The sequence below is a fragment of the Convolutriloba macropyga genome, chromosome 7 (genome assembly GCF_964194025.1).
Source record: "Convolutriloba macropyga chromosome 7, txConMacr16.3, whole genome shotgun sequence".
NCBI classification, from domain to species: domain Eukaryota; kingdom Metazoa; phylum Xenacoelomorpha; order Acoela; family Convolutidae; genus Convolutriloba; species Convolutriloba macropyga.
This window is the reverse complement of record NC_134474.1, coordinates 20,531,516-20,552,595: the sequence shown is the minus strand read 5'-3', so window position 1 is coordinate 20,552,595 and position 21,080 is coordinate 20,531,516. Positions and strand designations below refer to the sequence as shown.

At 33.0% G+C, this 21,080-nt stretch overlaps 1 protein-coding gene across 3 annotated transcripts; it reads right to left on the bottom strand.

The window, feature by feature from the left end:
- Nucleotides 1-217: 217 nt before the first annotated feature.
- LOC142342151 (somatostatin receptor type 2-like) lies at nucleotides 218-21,064 on the bottom strand. Of its 3 annotated transcripts, none has more exons than XM_075393352.1 (6): nucleotides 20,879-21,064; nucleotides 20,607-20,687; nucleotides 19,572-19,778; nucleotides 8,046-8,187; nucleotides 1,909-2,085; nucleotides 218-494 (listed from the first exon to the last, which is right to left on the bottom strand). In XM_075393352.1, exons 2-6 carry the CDS (start codon nucleotides 20,640-20,642, stop codon nucleotides 310-312), a joined length of 747 nt encoding a protein of 248 aa, XP_075249467.1. In that variant the 5' UTR covers nucleotides 20,643-20,687; nucleotides 20,879-21,064; the 3' UTR covers nucleotides 218-309. The 3 variants fall into 3 exon arrangements, with proteins under 3 accessions (XP_075249467.1, XP_075249470.1, XP_075249469.1); XM_075393355.1 differs by having other exon boundaries at nucleotides 20,607-20,646; nucleotides 20,946-21,064; XM_075393354.1 differs by lacking the exon at nucleotides 20,879-21,064 and having other exon boundaries at nucleotides 20,607-20,713.
- Nucleotides 21,065-21,080: the final 16 nt, after the last annotated feature.

The following is a 21,080-nucleotide window of genomic DNA, read 5'->3' as shown; positions in this document are numbered from 1 at the left end:
AGCGAAATTTGTTATAAGATACAAAACATCCAAAGTCTTGATTTTCCTTGCAAATCTCGGCAAAATGTTAGCCAAATGTCTAAGCAAATGTTGAACTAAAAACATTATGATGTTTTGATAATGTTTTGGTAAATTATCCTTTTTCTCAAAGAACATTCAAAGATCTTGCAAGCTATGTAAATATCTTGACGTTTTCTTGCCAAGAGTCTTACTAAGATCTTATTAAGGAATTTTCGTTTTTATCTTTTTGGGCATCTTCTTTTTTTTCGTAGACTGGGGTAATGAATATATCCACCACCCACTCTCCCTCTACGAAGCAAAGATGGAAACGGAAACAGTTCCTGAGGATGTTTTGGATGACTGTCTCAATTTGTAAACAATGGCCACACTTGTACCCCCAACCAGGATGCATGGAATGAGGAACATGAATCCCAAGATATTTGACTGCATGTAGATCTCGGCCAGAAGATTCGTGGAGTCAAAGTCACACAGACCTCCAAGGCCGTTGTTCTGTTTGATGAAATTGATTCCGAAAGTTAGTTTGAGCAAATTTTGCTTAGTTTGAAACATTGTTGCTTCATTTTCATTGAGTGAAAAAAATAACAGAAAGTAGAATATTAAAACTACCAAAAAACACTTTCAAATGGAAGTTTTTGAATCATCACGATTAAAACGATGTTCATATTTCTCTGAAATGATGTTTTCAGCATTTTCAAAATTTTCCACTATTTTTCAAAAACGTTAAAAATGGTTTATTCTAAAGAATTTGGAATGTGCAGCGCGATACATATATTATGCCCTGAAACCAAATGCACTAACTAAATATTATGCTAATTAATCGTTCCGATAGTTTCAACGTTAGAATAAAGTATTGGGTATATTAGGTATTTTGTCACATTGGGTATTTTGGCATTGGGTATTTTGCCCTGACACCGTTTTCTCAATATTCTACAAATAAAATTTTACGCAAATTATACAACGATTTGTAACTGAAAAAAAATATGAAATTGCTACATTGGCTATAAATTTTTCTATTGACATCATGAAATTAATTACATTAACAAAACGTTGATCCAGCAGGTCTTCGATGTCCAAAAAAACTAAACATTGTCGAGAAAAAATCGGCAATTTTTTCATGACCAAAAGATTTATTTCAAAATTGAATTTTTTTCGAAATGCTCTTTTCTTTCTTATGACTTTGTTGCGATATTATCGCTTTGCTCATCGGATTTTTACAAAATGCCACGCAAAATTAACTTTATGTGATGTTCTTGGAGAAATTTATGGAAATTTCAGACCAACGGTATGAGTAAAATATAGCATCAGCCGTAAATGGTTATGCATAATTTAGTTAATCATAATTAAACCTATAATCTTTTATTTTTGTTTGCTCTGGATAAAGACGTTTTTTAATGTGAAACCAGTCTAAAACGTTTCTGGAGGATTTTGGACTATTTGTATTTTTCTTGGCGTCACCTAAACTTCGACAAAAGTGACAAAATGAATGTCGATATGAGATATCCCTTGATCTAAATCAATAAGTGTCTCAGATTAACTCTCTGATTTAAAGATAAAACGAAAACAACTTGATGTTTCAACAAAAAGGTATTTCACAGTTCTTTGTCTCACTAAGCTTTATTAATAGTTTATGAGTGTTTTCATCTGATGGGTTGGAAAATTGTGTACGAAATCATTTCTTCTTGTTTGTTTAAGATATTCTGGGTTAATATACAAGTCATGTTTTCGTATGTTTTCGAAAATATTTTTTGCATTTTCTGGAGCTTAATGTGCTTTTTTGCTTGTGCAATTTTTTCATGCTCAAGTTTTACTTCGTTTCGGTTCACGACAATCTGGTCCATATCCTATGCTATGATAACTAGAAATGAGAACTTTATAAAGAACAGCGACCTTTTGGGGGTGCTAGTTCAAATTGAAATATCAATGGGATGCAGAAAAGGCAAGTAATCAACACTACTGCCAAGCAGACACCCCACGCGTATTTGGGTTTCGATTCCTGGTAGTATTTGACTGGAATCCACACAGCCAGCAAACGGTCGAAGGACAGGCCAGCCAGGCAAAAGTTTGCTGAAGTAAAAACAGAGTAATCTATGCTTCTCAAACCTTTATCGAGATCTTAGATTCTATATGGAATGAAATAACAACCTTCAGTACATACATATTTTGACAAGTAATGAATTGTTTCCTGGTGTTACAGTTGAATACAAAATGTGCACAACATTTTTTTCCAGATATTATAATCTGTAGCTCTAGTGCCCCACTCTAGACCTGGAATTATTAAAAGACCATCCTCGGCCGGCATGAAAAAGACTGCCCTGGATAAAATTTCTGTATGAGAAGAATTTTTCTGGATCTTGCGTGTTGTTTTCGACTTTGGCTTGAACTAAAAAACCCTCTCAGCATTTGGCTAGGCAATAAAACGTGTCCCGGAATTTGGTTGGACAAAATAATGTGTCCTGGAAATTGGCTAGACAATTACAAAATGTCCTCGAATTACCCTCACAACCGTAACAATGTTTGTCTGTGAAAAAAAATCGGCGGGATATACAAAAATTAGAATTTTTAATTCAATATTAACCCCCCCCCCCTCCCCCGCCTGGAATTATTTGGTCTTTTCACTAATTCAAGGTGTAGACTAGGGTGTCCTCATGTCATTTTTCACAAATTCCAGGTCTCGACTAGGGTGTCCCCATGCCATCATCTCTAGAGATAAAGTTCGGAAAACCACAGCATTGGAATTGTAACAAGTCAAAAAAACGACCGGAATGAGTGGAAAAATCCTAATAGAAAAAACAACAAAGTATGTGGTACAAAAGCTTAAGAAAATTAGCACAGCAGAAAATTAAATAAGCTGACTGAGCGGAAAATTAACTTTTGTCATGAAAAACAAAACAGACTTGAGGAGATATCGCAAAATAAGTGTTAATATTGAACAAAAAAATGAAAGAGAACGAATAGAAACCAAGCGGAAAGAGGCATAAATTAGCTTGCAAAAAATTCGAAATAAAAAAATTTTGAAAAAACTTCAGTGGATTCGGCAGAGGTTTATATGTACTGAAAAATGAATTGTTCAGTAAGAAAGGAAAAGAGAGGTTGTGCCAACGCAAAGAAAGCAAAAATAAACCAAAAAGACGTGGAAAACTTGTTAAATCAACAAATTTGAATGTGTTCGAATTTTTTTCCTTACGCAGGTAGAAAATGAAAATGCAAATATTTCAATACTAAGGGCTTTAAAATAAAGCTGCATTACAATGCAAGTGCCGCAATTCTTGAGAAACTTTGCCCCATTTTGACACTTTTTTAGGACAACCTTTTAAAATTAGGGTATTAACGTGTGACCAAATATAAGTCAGTAAACAAATTGAATTTAAATTATCTTCAACCTGGATATACCCGTCACCACTTTTCACGATAAATGTTTAGTACGTTTAACAAATGAACTACTTAGTACGTTAAAAATTTAAAAATTGAATGAAATGCTGTAAATAGCTTATTTGCAGGCGTTACCTTTGTCCACGGTTGAAGAATAACTTTTATGAAACTAATTGTGTATCAAAAAGACAATTGGTGGTTTTACAACTTCCATTGTCTAGCTTTATAAGAACAATTAAGTGTCTGTATTGGGTCTGAAGAAATCCATAAAAAACTGAGCAAAAAAGAGTTGGTTGTATCTTATTTCATTTGCATTGTTTTCTTGTGTTAATTATGTTTTCTTCTATGACTGTTAAGGACTTTTTATAAAAACCATCCAATTGTTGAGATTCTGAGCAACATTTTGTTTGTCTATGCAGCCTCAATTTGAATAGTTTTTATTTAGCATCAAAGTTTTTTTCCAAAAACCAGTCGTTCTGCATGTTCTATTCTTGTTGTTTTTTTCTTGTTTTATGTTTTTCTTCTTTTGACTCTTCAAATTTATTACCTTAGGACATCCTTATATGTTACAAAATCTGTTCAATCTATTCATTTTATATATCTTTTATAAGGAAGATGAGGAAAATACACGACTCAGAAGTTTACGTTATAGCTATCTGCTTTAGGATGTATTTCATTGAGGGATTGACATTAGGCAAAAATTTGATTAGATGAAACTAATCATTGTAGCCATTAGGCAAACAATTTCAACTACCCTTTGGTGGAATTTAGGCGAAAACCAACTAAACCAAATGGGGATGGAGCCTCAAAACCCAATTGACATTACCAAGTACTCAAGTTTCTCTAACAAATGTCGTATATGATAATAGCTCAAAAAGCCAGTTAAAAATTTGCCGAAAATTTATCATCGGCGTTATTGCCTTATATATATATATATATATATATATATATATATATATATATATTTATATATATATTTATATTTATATATATATATATATATATATATATATATATAAATCCTAATTACGCCGAAAGTCATTTTCCTAAAATTTAAGCAACCCCATAGCTCTAAAGCAGTTAGAATAAACAATCAACCCCTGTTTCTCGTATTCTCAAAGCAGTTTGAAAAATTAATACCTTTTAACAGAACTGGATTGACTCATTTTGTGTGGATATAATTGTTGGGGACTCTTGATTAATTACTCCGACAATTTGATTTTGAAGTACCGCCTACAAGTCCTTTTTTTAGTTTTTGCCATTTTTCAACAGAAAGCTAGTTAACCACTTTTGCCTAATGGCTACAAAAATCGGCTCCGCCTTCTCTTTATATCGTACGACCCATATCAATGACTCATTTTGAACATTCAAGGAATTTTGAACATTCATTTGGACAGAAAAATGAGTCGAGAGAGAATAAACTAGGCTGTTATCAATACATAAAAAAATGTAAAAGGCAGTCAAGAAATTGACATTTCTTAGAGTAAGGAATTCTTGGATAAATTGTCTAAAAACAGGCGATGCGTGTAATAATAAATTGAATCTGAGCGTTTAATCCGCTAACTTAACCAAAGGTTATAACTGTAGTTTTCTGCTAAACATCGCTTCCTTTATTTTAAAAAAACATTATGCAAAAGGATGATGCCAGAATTTTTTTGCCTCCATTTCTTGTACAAAAAGGCTGCTGAGGGTTGCCACCATAAAATTGTAATAAATACTGAGATATCAACGTCACTCTTTTTCAACCATACTCCAAAACAATCATCTACATAGTTGCATTGCGCTTTATTTATCAGTAAAATAATTTCACAAAGATCGTCCGAAAAGACTCAGTGAAAGCCCTAGTTCGGCGAGCGCGTTTTCTAAATAACAAGGCTAGATATTCGTATATCAGTACTCATACAAGCGTGAGGCGTGAAAGAGTTTTTTAAAGCAAGAACAAATCAACAGACCTGTGAGTGTGTGAATGATCTGGATTGATTTGGCACGCTATCTTTTTACGACTGGAACAGGGGTAATGGTGATATATTTTGATTTCTGTGACTTCCAGAGGATCTTTAGATGATATGTTTTAGAAGAAGTCACACAGCACGCGAAAAGAATGGTTTAAATCATTCTGCTGACAAAAAGTCAAGCAACGAGACAATTTAGAATGCTTTTTATTTGAGCATAATTCTGAGAGAGAGAACGAGAAAACTAGGTGTGAATAAAATGTTCTGAGCTAAGCGAGCGACATTTTTGGACTATGTGCGAATTTTTTAAAGCAGTTTTTTTGTTTATAACCCAGTAAAAGGTGTTCGTCTCTTTGAACTTAGCTAAAAAATAGTACGTTCGGAATCTCTTTGGAACATTTGAAGCAAATGTTTGACTTTTAGACGTAATTTTGAGCTATTTCTGCTGTTTCGCTCCGTTGGTCGCTCTTTTAAAAGTTTTTGACAATACCCTACATTACCATTGATAATGTTACCTCTTGACATTGTTTTTTGGATAGATAAAGTGTTACTTTTTTATGGCATCTGCGGAGAGTTTTTGGTTGAATTAGGTTGTATATGAGCTGTAGTAATCTTTGCTTCGCTAATTTTTTTGAATTCTGTTTGTTAAAGATAATGGGGAATTTTTACTCAAAACTTGACCCAATTTTCCTCTTATAAATGTTTTGTTTATTTTACCTAAGTTTAAATCTTTTGCAATACCTTTTTTCTGTTCCTTATTTCATCTAGAGTTATTATATATCTGCAAATGTATACATGTCTCCTGACAAAAAAATTTGTCTCTTCTGTCCGGTTTTTCGTTATGTTTTGATTGTTGGGTAGCATTTTCTGGCTGGCATTGGGTTGTTCATTGATTTAGTTGTAGAATGTTAGTAAAAAATATATCCCAGAATAATTGTCAGAAGTTCGAAATTTGAGTTTTGTAAGAAAACTTTATCAAAAAAGTTTTTAATTTTCATTTTTTTCGGCTATCTGTGTAAGTACCATTTCTCTTCTTTTTTTACTTAAATTGCAGTCAATTTTCATTGATGGCTATCTGTATTGGAAGTTGTTTCGCCAATTGGTGTTCCGGAGTCGCAACTTGTGATGTATTTCCAGAAACAAATATTTGTTCGTTTTTGTTTCTTTTTGTTATTTTTCCGCTGCTAATCTTTCAAAATGATTTAAGAATTCATTAGTAGGCTTATTTGTTAGTGATTTGTTGGCAGGGGCCAAAGAAAAATCAAAGTAGAGTGAGAATTTTGGTCATGCTCGATTATTACATTAGGAAACGGAGCGAAATTGTTATAAGGTTTTGATCAAACCTATAAATTCATTCCTTTAACCGCAGGAACAGATATGGAAATCAATTGTTGTCAAAAATTATTAGTGACTTTATGGTGCCATTTTTAATTTTTTGGTGGTCTTATCAGTTAGTCTGGTTAATATAAGGTATCGTTGGTAGGCATAAGTGAATCAAGTGAATCCCCTCAATTCCTAGCTAAATGTTTATTTGACTTTAGTATTTATTTTTTTAAATTTATTTCACCAAATTTTGTTCTCTCATTAATAAGAAATAATTAGACAGGTCTCATCTTTTGCTATTGAGATTAAAATGATCTCAACTTATATTTAAAGCTCTTAGCTTGTGGGGTTTACTTTTTAGACACTACTTGCTTTATAAAACATTTTTTTCGATCTTTTGAATTTTGCGTGTATTCATTGTGCATTTTGTTGTCTCAATTAAATCCTTCAATGAAACATCTCATCGGCTGTTTAAGCAAATATAAATGTAATTAGTTTAAACAAATATAAACAAATATAAATGTTAATGTAATTGCTCGAATTCATACCAGTGATTCTCTTGATTTTACACTCTTTTTTTCAAATTAAATTTGATGGATACTAGACTGCTCACCATTTTTGATGATTTTCTTCGTGTTTTATTGCTTACTTTCAATATAACAGCTCATATTGTCTTTCTATGGCGGTGTGTTTTATAGATTTATGGACGTCAGTTGTCAGCTATTATTTTTGATGATTTCGATGTCAATTGTTTTTGAAATGTATAAGTGAAGTTTTGAGTTTCGAATTTAATTGTTGTCATTTTTGATTTTGTCCGCCTAATACGATTTAAAATGATATTTGTTCTAAACTTGTTTAGTATGGTTTGTAAAATGATTTTGTATTATAGTTATGTTTTTGAGACCGCTAACTTTCAACACTTTTCTGATTTGTTGCCAACTTTGGTTTCTGCGGTTTTTTATTTTGTCTCTCATTGATTTTGGCAAGGTTGTTGTATGTTGTACAAATTCTAAGGGCGTGGAGTGTAAATAGTTAAATAAAATGCTGTTAATGTTGATTACCTACCTCTACGACAGTAGTTTTGGAAAAATGAATGTTTATAATTTCTTTTCAGAGTTTTTTTGTTTAGTTTTGCGCATTTAATGTGTTAAGCTTTGCGTACTTGCAAAGATTGATGTTGTCTAAAAACGGTTGTTGTTTTAATCTTTAGTTTTGTCAAATTGTTGGATTGAAATTAAGGACTTGTTTATCTTATTTTAGGAGCCATAGTTATGTCAACCAATTGTTTCCTAAAATGAAAAAAAACAAGTAGTAGGACAAGTCATCAATTACAATCCAAAAGACTGAGAGGTTTAAATCTTGATTTAATTCCTGACCTACCAATGATCATTGTACACCCAGAGTAGTATGCCAGAGTTTTGCACACTGGTACGTTGAGTCCTCGCAAGTTCAATCCAAATAGAGGCATACACGTGTTCAGTATCACCCGAATGCACGCAAGGTTATCAGCTACTGCCAGGCACTGAAAAAAAAACAAGAAGCTTGATTAGTTTTTTTTGAGGAATTAGCACAACAACCATAGAGTTTTGTATGAAATTGTTTCATTATCAGAAACAAGCTCAGGGAATGTGCAGAGCAGCACGTCTTCGGCAAAAAACTGGTTTTACATTTACCTAGAAAGCCACTAACAATACACGTTTGATAGAACTAATAGATACCGTACGTAAGTAGAACTTGTTTAGTAAGAAATTTATTTTCAAAGTTGACTTATTTTCAAAATAGCTGAAAATAAATACATTGATTGCTAACGACAAATTTTCTGCAAATATTTTACGAATAATTTCTACTTATTATTTATACCAATATTTTACCGGTAAATCAAAATTGGGCACAGCCTTAATGGGCTGATGAATCTAAGGAGAACACTTAAACGACAACATAGACTCACCCGTACTGACAAGCACTTATAACAGACTTTAAAAACATACCAAAATTGTAATTGAAAAGAAGATTAATCACTATTATCCGAGCAACACAAAAGAAGTTTATCTACTGTGTACAAATAATATGTGCAATGAAGTTCAACAGAAAAAGAGCACACCATTAGATCATCAGTTGATCCGTTTTCAGGTGCCTTATAATGTAGGAATACCAAAGAACTGTTGATTACAAACCGAAAGAAAATTACTATATTAATTGAACTATAAACCATGATTGGTTAAAACAAGGAAATAAACTAATAAGTGAGTGTAGGGGTTTTAAAATTACACGTACTTAAAAGAAATAAATTGAAAAGTCTTAGTTGTCAGTTATGTAGTTTCTTGGCAAATTGCAGAAAATTTTTATTTGTGGATTTGTCAATTTTAAAATCGTATTTAGAAAGGAAGGTTCAAGAAAAACCAACAAATTCAACATTTTTCGAACCTTAAACCTCAATTGGTTTGTCACATTTTTTCGATCACCGCAATCCAGGCGCATCGTTGTTTTTCTTCTTTTATTTACTCTGTTTTTCTCTTTATCATTCAAGAAGGATTTGACGTGACTAACTACACATTCGGCTCTTAGCATTTTTATCAAGAGTTAAAGTACTTAGTACAAGTGCAGTTCTTTTGCTAAAAACAGATTAAATTTTCTCCTTAGATCGCACACTGAGTTGCACCTTCTTCTGTTGAAAATTATCCTGATAACAATTTTTAGTTTTGAGTTTATCAATAAAATATCTGACAAAACAGAATTTCCATAAATCAGTATACCATATTGCACTACCGGCTGAGAATAACTTTTGAAAACCTGAATCATTTGACTTTTCCTAAGAAACTTTCTCAGTCTGTAGAACAGTCCACTGAAATTTATTACTTTTTGTTTAACCACTTCAATATGACTTTTGAAAGACAACTTCTTATCTATTGTTATTCCAAGGTAATGTATTGAATCAACGTTTGTAGTTCTTTCTTTATCGATGTTAACATAATCTTTTTGCAGTTAGTTTTACTTTTTCAAAAAACATTGATTTCGTCTTCTCTGTATTGATTGCTAATTTACTGTTAGTTAACCATTGATTACATTTTTCTAATTGAGTTTTGTGTTTCATCACAACATCTCCGGCTCTAATTGAAGTTTCAATCACTGTGTCGTCTGTATAAAGTATGATGTTAGATCCAAGATTAGTTAAATTGTCAACTTCCTGCATATTGTTCAAATCGTTCATGTTTATTATGAACAGCAGAGGACCGAGTACCGAGCCCTGGGGAACTCCAATATCAACAAAAGCAGTATTTGAAACAACTTCTGCAATTTGAACAAAATGAGAGCGTTTAGTTAGGTTTGATTTGAGTATATTGAAGACATGACCTCCCAAACCAATATTATAACATTTGCCTAGGAGTAATGTATGGTCTACCGTATCAAAAGCTTTTTTGAGATCCAGAAATGTGCAAACAGAAATAACGGATTATCAGAAAATTGTTGCCGCAGGAGTTCAGTCAGAAAGAAAACCGCGTCAACTGTACTTCGTTTGGCCCTGAAACCAAACTGAGAGTTTGGGAGCAAATTAAATTTCACTAAAAAAGAAAATTTTCTTCTCTGAAGCAATTTCTCAAAGATTTTTGCTATCGCTGGTAATAAGGAAACAGGCCTAAAGTTTAATGGTGTACTCTTATCTCCAGATTTGTGAAGTGGTAAAACTTTTGCAATTTTAAGACAATCAAGAAACACGCCAAGATTGAAACATTCATTAAACCATTTCGGTAGAAATGGGCTCAGCACATTAGAAAATTTCTTAATGCAGTAGTAATTCAGGTCATAACAGTCCTCACTATACTTATTCGGAGCATTATTTATGATACCAAAAAAGGCCTTTGTCTGGGAACATCACTAAGAAACATAGATTTTTGTTTTATCGGTTGTTTTTTGGAACGATTTTGTTGGTAAATGTGAATTCTCGTTCCGATGGAAGTAAACAATTCATTTAAATGGTTGACTTCTTTTTGAGATGGTTTTTCGGTTTGTGTTTTTTTGAAAAAGTTTCGGTTTGTGTTTGCTGCACCCTTTCCGATATGATTTTGTTAAAAAATCTTCATTTTGTTTTCTATCAAAGTTTTTACCTTCTTGCACTGTTCTTTGTGTTCGTTATCGGCCAATAATGATTGACAATGGAGTGCTCTCTTTCACAACTTTTTTTCTTTGCAGCAGCATTTTTGACTTCGATGTCAATCCAGAACTTCTGTGCTTGTTTTCCTGTTGTGTTAGGTAAATAGTGATCTAATGCTTCCTGCACAATTCTTTGTAAACATTTGAGTTTTTTATGAATTCCTTTTTCGGTAACATCAATTTGTTATAATCACTGCCATAGAACGAAACTAATTTTTTCCGTAGAAAAAGATTTTCTAGTTTTGCCCAATTTCTTGATTGAGAAAAACTAAATTCTGTTTCTAAATTTGTTTTATTCTTCAATTCAAGGAAAAGCGAACAGCGATCAGTTATTTTTGTTTTTTGCCTGGCTACATCTGATTCAAAGTTTGTAAAGAACAGGTCAATATAAGAACTTGAATTTTTTGTTTCTCGTGTAGCGAAGTTCTCACTTACCTATTTGAAATCAAACATTTGGGTCAGTTCCCATAAATAGGATTGCTTGTTTCCTTTGGATAGAAAATTCACATTAAAGTCACCACACAGCAAATGCAGGTTTTGTGGATAGCTAACATATTGTTCCAAGTAAACACTAAGAACATCAAAAGTAGCAATCGTGTTGGCATTAGGCGATATATAAACACAAGTCTTTGATATTTTTTTGTTCCAATACTGATGTAAACAGTTACCGTTTGTATATTATTCAGGGTTAGGGACCCACGTATTTTAACATTGAGTTTTTTTGTACAAAAAATGCACCACCTCCTTCTCTTTTTTCCCTGTGGCTTGTAAACAGTTAATCTTAACCATCTATGTGAAAAATATTTGACGAGTACTTATCTTTAAGCCATGTCTCTGTTAAGCAGACTGCTATAGGTTTTTCATTCAGAGACGCATTTTCTAAGGTGAGTTCATCAAAATTTTTGTTGGTGAACGTATGTTCTGTAGCATGATGTCTTGCTTGGTTTCGCCCAGTAACATTTTGTCTATGACGACCATGAGAGAATAGTTCAACTAGATAAACTGGGTAATAAACTTTGACCAATGATATCATTAACAAATTGAGTTAAAAAATTAAAAAAAAATGAAATAGAAATAAAGAATAAAAAAAAATAATTTTTGTCACTTCCTATTCTCCTCCTTTTCCCTTTTTCTCTCTCCCGTTTGTTGATATAAGTGAAGCAAAGCATGTTAAAATTAAATTAGAGGATGTCTAGTGAAACAAATTGCACACCCTTAAGTAAGAATGTAACTTATTCACTGAGTGAAAATTCGTTTTTTTTAATTGCTATCTTCAATATGCAGTATTAATAATAATGTTCCGCGGAAATCACAGAACTCTTTTTTTTCTTTTTCTATCTCAATACTCTTGTTTCAAACTAGTTGACTGCGGAAATCACAGTCAGCTTGAAAATTGCTCGCGGAAATCACGAGGAGAGTATCAAAATGAAAAATCCTTTTGTTAAACTTCTTCCCCATTTTTGTTTCTTCATGAGACAATGCTTCAAAAAACAATGAGAAAAACTTTAGAAGGAGCGATTTACCAAAAGCTATTTAATTTTTTCCATTTTCCCCCAAGAAACAGCACTCAGTTATTCCCACTCTACATCAACAAAGTTTAACATTTGTTTCAACAATTAAACAATTAGTTTAGCAAATAGGTACAAAACAAAAAAAGGTTTAGTTCCATGTTCAGATATCAGTCATAATCCTTTTGTCTTGCGCCAGACAGTTTCCTTTTTGCTTTTCACTTGTTTGTTTTGCTTCTTTGCAGCGGGACAAAATTCGTCTTCGTCGTAACAATTGTTTTTTTTTCGTTTGATAACATTCAGATTATCCAAATCGTCAATATCATTAACTCTGAGGAATTCATTTTTTCCTCTACCATTTTCCACTAGTACCGAAACCATGCAGTTGTTTGTGCTGGTAATGAAGTATCGTCGCTTAGCTTCAGCATTGATAGCTGCCTCGCATTCGATTAATGGCGTGTTCAAATAGATATTTTTGCTATTCGTTAGAATTTTTTTTGTTTCTAAATGCTCTGCGTTTTTGTAGATCATTGTTTTTTCCTAAAAATAAAAAAAATGCATATGACAGTTGGCATTATGTTGTTGTTAACAGTACTTGGCACAACATGTCATGCTTCAATAGCATCTTATTGAGTTTTCACACCCATATAATTTTGAAAAATTTGAGCCTTTCGCTTGTTACGTTCTGAACCCTGTTTGCCTCGAAGGGAGGGTAAACTATCAGTAAACTGTCCTTCCTGGAGTACCTCTCCTGTGCACGTAAGCAATTCTTTATGTTTTGCTGTTGAGTTTTTAAATTAGCAATAATTTTTTCTTGTTGACCAACTCGGATTTTTAGATCCCTAACTTCATTGGACAGACTTCTTACCCCTTCTTCAGCATTACTAACATCACTTGCAGAACTTGCAGAAAGACTCGTTCCAGAGCACTCCATTTAAACACAACTCACAGTATAAGAAACTAAGTAATATAATGATAAGTGGAAAAAAAACTCAAAGTAAATTTGAAATAAGCTCAATTGTCAAGTCAAAAATCAATCTCGGAGGAAACTCAGATTGCACAATTTAGAACGTTTCAAAAGGCCTTTCTTCTCGAGGTCAACCGACTGTTCACTTCAAAATGTTCATTTGATGAAAACTAAAATTCAGGTCTCATATTCAACAATTGAAGAAACAATATAGGTGCGTTTTTTGCTAGATTCAGTTCATTGAGAACGGTTTCAATAAGATAATAAAATACAACAAGAACACAATAATTGAGTACAAAACATAAATATAACCAACCATGCAGCATAATGTTTTGATTCATGATGAAGACACAAAAAGATATATCAATACATTGCAGAGAAAATAGTTTAGACAACCATATTTGTATACAGTACACAAAAAAGATGACTCCAAAGTAAATATTTGCAGTCTAAAATAATTTCACCTATACCAATTGTTGAAACTCTTTGTTGAATTGTTGAGTTTATAGGAAACGGATAAAACTCTAAATTTCTTAAAAAGGGAAAAAGTAGAAAGTAAGAACAAAAGTGAACTGTGCGCACCACCTACGCACCACCTGCGCATATTTTGTGTAACAAAATTAAAAGCACGAAAATAGCCTAAACTCGTGCGCCAACATCGTTTGAACAACTTTTTTAAGTTCTAACGACAGTTCGAGAAACCGTCTTCTTTAATATCAGAACTAGACAACAAAAATTTTACTCATCAGTATTGTGACAAGTATGTAGCGTTGAAACTATTGAAAAACTACACTAGCGATTTTATCTTTAGCGATTATTCTTTTTTCTTAATTTCGTTTTCTTAGACTACTGGAGAGAAGTTGCAAATATCTTCTGCCCAAAGGACATGATGAGGCAAATTAGCATTTTCCTGCTTATACAGAACACTGCCGCTAAGTACGTTATTTCTAAAATTAAGTTTTGGGCTGTGTTCTTTTCCAGATCCTACTTAACTCAAGAGACGATTACATACAAGGAAACGAAGTGTTAATGGGACAGTTCTGGTAACTTTATAGTAGCTTAGTGTAGTTACTTTATTCTGTAAGCTAAATAGAGGCACCACCCTATGGTCAGGCGTCGAGGCCTTTTTGGTGACCTCTCGAATGTGTTGTACACCTATACACTAGTTCGAAAATAAATTACTATTATAATAGAAAACAATTTATCACTTTTTTCTACAAAATGAAACTTTTGACATCAATAGAAAGGATCACTGACATTTCATAGATCCATGAATTGATAGGTTATCGTAGTCATAAAGACTTATAAAGTAAATTTGCATTGATGTTTTGTTCTTTTTATCTTATATTTTATTCTTACCATATTTAGCGAACAAAATATGAAAATTCTATGGTAGCACAATTTTTTTGTTGAGACATTGCGTGATTTTTGGAGCATCCCAAGCCAACATAAATGGGGGTTTGTCAATGGTCTCTGCATCTACAATTCCCCTACAAGGCAAAGTCTTACAAACTCTTTCCTTTTTCTAAAAAAAAGTGTTAGCTTTCTTTTGCGCGGGCACTCTAGGCAATTTTTGTTTGTTTCTTGGGTTTTTTTGCCAACATGGTGTCTTTTTGTAGTTTCTTTAATACTTAATGTCATTTTTATCACAACAGATCTGGAAATAAATAATGAAACCTGCCTGGAATACGCTGTATAATTGATTATAATTCAACACGCATTGAAATTGTTGATATAAGAATTTTGAGCTAGAATTTCCAAAACACCTAAAAAATTCCGTTTTCAGTCATTTCGTACAACACAAGACAAACTATTTGATCGGGAGAAAACTTTACGCTTCGACTTAAGCGTCTACCTGAAACCCTGAGAAAATTTAAAACATTTTGGCTGAGACATAAGCGACTAAAGTCAGCATAAGCGACTAAAGTCAGCAACCATAAGGTTCGCCGAAGAAAACTAATTTAGTTGTTTAACCAGTTTTATTGGATGAAAACTGCCCCCACATGTCCAACTGCTTTAAATTGTAAATGAGAAAAATTGGTCAATTATGAGAAAATTGTTTCATCAGTCGCGACATTTTTTCTGTGAATAAGAATAATATTCAATTATTAGAAAAATATTTCACCAGGCGTGATAACAAACTGTTTCAGTAATCACCAAACTGTTCAAGAAATAATTTCTCGTAAGACAACACTTGAATATAATTTAATTATTATTAATTCAATTTTTGTTGGAGAGCAGTGAAAACTTTTTGATGAATCATTTATACCCATTTGACAATTTTTGGATCCAAAATGCTTTTTTATGAAATTCGTGGATAGAGTCTAGATATATAAAAAAAATCTACAAAAACTACAGAAATACTAATTAAGATAAATCGAACCAAATTTGTTGTAATTTACATAAATTATACTAGTGTTAATTACTAAGATGTGTTTGCTTACAAAATATGAGTCAAGACCAGCTAGAGATGGTTCTTTGGTCGTATCTGTTTGAATTATCGTATTTTTTTTTACTGCTGCCAAGTGATTTCCACCAATTTCGTTTTACTAGAAATCTTTTATAATAATTGTGAAATTTTTACAATATGTTGTTCGGCTGTCCTCAATTTTTGCATAAATAGTAGCATGAAAATTAGTTCAAGAGTTTGTGAAGTACCTTCGAAGATCAAATTATCTTCTGACTATAAAAAATTAGAAACCAGTGGTTTTACTTGTCTGGCTATCAGTTATCGCCACAGATAAAAATCAAATATAGAAGCAAAAGTTGATTATTTCTTAAATGGAAGACCACACGTCATTTAAGAAAATTTAATTGCATAGAGTTAACAACTGGTAACAATTTGAAATGTCGACGCCAATTTGTAATCTTGCGTGCAATTTTTCTTATCAAACATTTTGCGGTTTTTTTGCAAACTGACCAAATTGCACATGAGAACAAGATTAGTTTTCAAAACTTATCTTGTTTAGAGCCAAACTACGTTTATATTTTTGACAAGAAACAATGTTTGCAATTGCAGTCGAGAATTCTAAAAAAACCTTTAGTTTTGTCATATTTGCTGATATCGGAAAAAGATTTTGAAACATTGCAAGCTTTTTGTTAAATTCCCAAAAATCAATTGTTATTTTGAGTTAAAGAACAATACGTGTAGCACCCAGTTTCGGCTATGCACATGAGATCCTATAAAAACTGGAGACCATGGTTATAGTACCAAGTAATAATTTTTGTGGTGAATTGAGTAGCAATACTGGTAGCGTTCCGATAATTGCTTTTCATTAAAATTTTTTTGGTTGTTTTGATTGAAATAATTGACATTTTTTCAGTTTTTTTCGGATTTTAGAAACGACAAAAAATGGCACATACTTTTTCATTTTTCCATTGTCAATCTTTTTCATTGATGAAGAAACCATGCTCTTTCTGCGGAAAAAATAATCATTGGTTGGTCAGACTCTCATGGGAGCTAAACAAAAACAAGAACAAGAAAAATATAATCTTCTACGAGAAAGGAAAAAGTAAGAAGCGTGTGATATTTTAATTAGATTTCGCAACTGACCGCACTCCTGTTTCTGAATGAGCGAAAAGACAGATTAGACAATCAATTAGAGAGTGCTGTGATTCATTAGATCTGCTAACTAACACTAGTTAGAAATATTTTCAAATGCCAGGCTTTTCTTCAAGAGTTTATCATGTTTATTCGTTTGCTTTTGTTTTCCGATACTGTCCTTGATCATTTTAGACTGCTTTGAGAAAGCGTTTTTAAAGATCAATTCGCACAAAAGGAAACAAAAATGAAAAGAGAAACTTTGGAAATTTCGAGCAGTGTCTTGAAAATGAGCGGCCAAAATATGTGAAGTGCAACTAACTTCTGATTGAACAAATAAAACAGCGCCGAAAAATTCCACGTTCAATTGACTAAATCAGCGGTTTCAAAACATTCAAAACCCAAAAACAACATATGGAAAAATCTTCTTTCTAAACCTCCTTAAAACGTTCGCACTAAACATATGCCCACTTCCTAAAAACCTAAAGATCGAAGTAAGAAAAGATTACCAAGGAAAAAAGCAAAAATCAGAAAATTTGAGAAAAGCAGGGCCTTGAAAGGCAAAAAATTTAACTCTAGAGAAAAAACTTCAAATGCGCTGACGAATTTAACATCAGAAAGGTTATATCATCTCATACTACTACCACTGAGACAAATTTAACAACCTATGAACAACTTATTCCATAGTTTTGGCAAAATGGCGCGGAAAAAAATCTTGTCTCAGTCAACAAAAACAGTGAGAAACTACAGCAAGGCAACAAAAAACCACAACTTAAAGTTCAAAAGTCTTTTAAATAGCCTTTAGAAATAGCAGAAGACAAAAAGAACAGAAAATACGGGTGAAACTCAAATACTCATATTTTTTTATAAAAACAAAATGGTACAAAAATCCCGATGTATTTAACAACTGCAAAAAATTAAATATTTTTATTAATGCTCTACGGAAAAACAAAGTTCTGTGCGATGACATTTGGTATCTTTTGAAAAAAAATAAGCTTTGAACTAATCGCTTGTTTGGTCTTTTTATTACTTTGGCTTGATTCAAATAAGAACTCAATTGCACTTTGATCACTCCTATCTGACTTCAAACATGTGTGTACATATCTTAAAAAAACATAGCCTAAAAGACTTCGGAATGCGCTCAAAGTAAACTTGACTCATACTGCAGCCGAATACTCTTCTGAAAAAAAATAAACGTTTCAGTGTGCTATTCAATTCAAAATGGAACATAAACAGATAAATGGAGAACAAATTATCAAATTCAGAAACTTTTTTAATATAAAAAAAATCAAACTGCGACTCCAATCGCCATACACTCAACAAGCGTTATGAGCGTTATGAAATTTTGGTTGTATTACTCAACTCTTGACTAACAATATAAAAGACAAACCAAACAAAGCAAGACAAACGAGGGAAAAAGAAAAACAATGGAAGAAATGTCAGGAACTAAATAGATTTCCTCATGGAAAACTCTCTACAAGTTGCAAACTCCTCAACGAATTGAAGCCTATTATAGTTTCAAGATATGAACTTTTTTGAGTTCTCAATTAAGGACTATTAGCAGAAGAAAAGTCACACTGATTCCAAGGAAGACGCTGAGAGAGCCAAAAAAGGCGGAAAAATTCAGAAAAATTAGAAACTGCTTCAATTCTTTCAATAACAACTGGCCTATTAAACGCTCCATATCAATCTTTCAAGCTTTCATTCTTAGTAACACATTAGCCATCGTGAAATATTACTTCAAAAAATCAGGAGAAATGAGGGAAAGCACGAAAAATAAAAATGGCCAAAAATAACATGAAAAGTACAAAAAAACAAGAAAAGTGTGTAATTTGTTCATGTCTCTTGAATAGAAAAATATAAAACAGAATACAATCAAAAGAAAAAGTCATAAAATCACGAGAAAGACTAAATAAGGCCGAAAATGCTCTACAGATTTCGTGACAGAGAATTTGATAGAAAAAGCTCTAGGAATTTTGAAAAACATCCATAAAACGCAAATGTCTATAAAACGCAAAATGTCTAATGCTCCTAAAGGTTCACCTTGTCCCCAGGTGTACAATTACTTGATAACTTATGAGATAAAACATTTAAACTTATGAGAGTTAAAGCATTTAGAACTATTAAAAAATGTGCTTGCTTTTCTCAGAAATGTTCTCTCTACTTGACTTTCGTTCATCAGGTTGACTATAGAGAAACCAACAATTAGGAGAAATTAGGAGAGGTGTAGATCAACATTACTCATCTTCATTCGCGGAAAAGACACCGCCCCAATACAGTTCAAATTCATCGAATTGTTTAAAAAAGGAAAGAATAAAGTGAGCTATAATAGCCGGCTTGGAAGCTGAGGGCGGCGATTGCCATTTGCAGTCATCCGGAAAACTGTTCAACTTTTCAGAGTCTGATGAGAAAGAAAAGCAGAAAATCAGAACTTTTCAAAGCGCCTTGCAAAAATTTTTGCGAATCCTAAGTTTTGTCTGGTAGTTTACCAAATACAGTAATATGATGGAATATAACGTTTTGGACTTCCTAGTACTATTATTATTAATAATAATTACCATGCAAAGATTATACCAAAAAGTACATTATGATCATACGTGCACCTTGTATAGCTACAAAGAATCATCAGCCCTCGAATTTTTCTACTTAGACGTCGTTAAGAGCAATAAATTGAGAAGGTATTGAGAAGCGTGATCTTTTTTCGCTCGTTGGTCAAAAAGATGTTTCAAAAAATACTCCACCTTCATAAACACCGTCCCACTAGAATCGCCATTATCCACAATTTTCGATGAGGCCAAGAATGTCAGCAAGTTTCCAAACAAACCCATGGAACACACTACGAAAATGATCCATCGAATGGCCTTAATGTGCTCCTGGAATCGGAGTTGACCTGGACCTCTGGGACCCAATGGACCTCCGAGTTCTCCATTAATGGTTTCATTGAGACTCTAAGCACAAAAATTTGACGTTTGACAAAAACAAATTGCATTCTGATAAAATTTGCTATGTTCCTCATTTTCTAATTTGCTGTGAAAGTGAATTAAGTGTGATGGTGGGGCAGACTTTGACTCGACCGTAAGTACTGGTGCTTTTATGTTACTCGTTAAAAAATTCCTCACCTGTGTATGTTTGAACGCACCATACCCCCTGTGTGGGTTCAATAATGATCGCCGTCATAAACGAGGACAATTGATAACCCATCTTCAATGATGAAAACCCAACCTGCGTGTGAAACATGCATAAATTAATTCACAGCGTTTACGTGTCCTTCAGAACTTCACAATACCATATACTTCTCAATGTCAATTTTATATACCAAACCAAGGCCACTAGATCATACGAGCCACGTTACAAAAGCCCTTTGACCACAAAATTGAGATCTCAAAAATTCACCAAAATGCGTTCATCTATATTTCTGAAAACGACAAAGTTCTTGTTAATGCTCGATATGGTAGACGCCAAAACAGTCCAGATGTTCACAATAAGTGGTGCTATATCTACGTTTGCTTATTGATGACCTGGTTCAAATGCAAAGAGTACAATTTGTTCCAATCTGACCGGAAAATTTCACTCATATTTTGGCGAACAAATTTAAGATCATAAGATCTCTTTTATTGACCACTTAGTGTGATAGGCGCTCGGGAGAGGCAAATATTCTGCAAACAAACTATGGTTTGCCACAAACAGAAAAGATCCGAAAGTTGTCATAAATGCAACGAAGGAAAAATGTGGCCGACGATAATTGCGAAGAATAAATTGAGAAAAGCAGTACTTACTATTGACATGACTTCAAGTGATGAGTTCAGATCCATTCTTCTTGATAAACGTCAACAACGTGAGACCAATTTTACAGAAAACTGAATTATAATGCCCCTGCCGCTCCCCTTTCCCACCCGTTTTTAGCGGGTATACAACTGTATCGCCTCCCAAACCAAACCTGAGTGCACAGCAGTTTTAACATGCTGATATGTTTTTTGACCAAAAATATTTCAACTGGGGAATGGGGTTCAATGGAGCCGCGGGGGGGGCATCGGGAATGTGATATTACTCTTCAGTTGACAGTTGTATTCAAAAAGAAACTATAAGAAACTATTCAGCGCCGATTACTGGGTCACTTTTTTTAAAAGTTAAATACAATTTCCTTATTTCGGAGCACCTATTTGTCCGAGGAGAATTTGCAAAAACTGCCGAAAAACAAACAAAAACAAATTCAAGTAATAAAAATTGAAAGGTACCAAATTTAATCACTA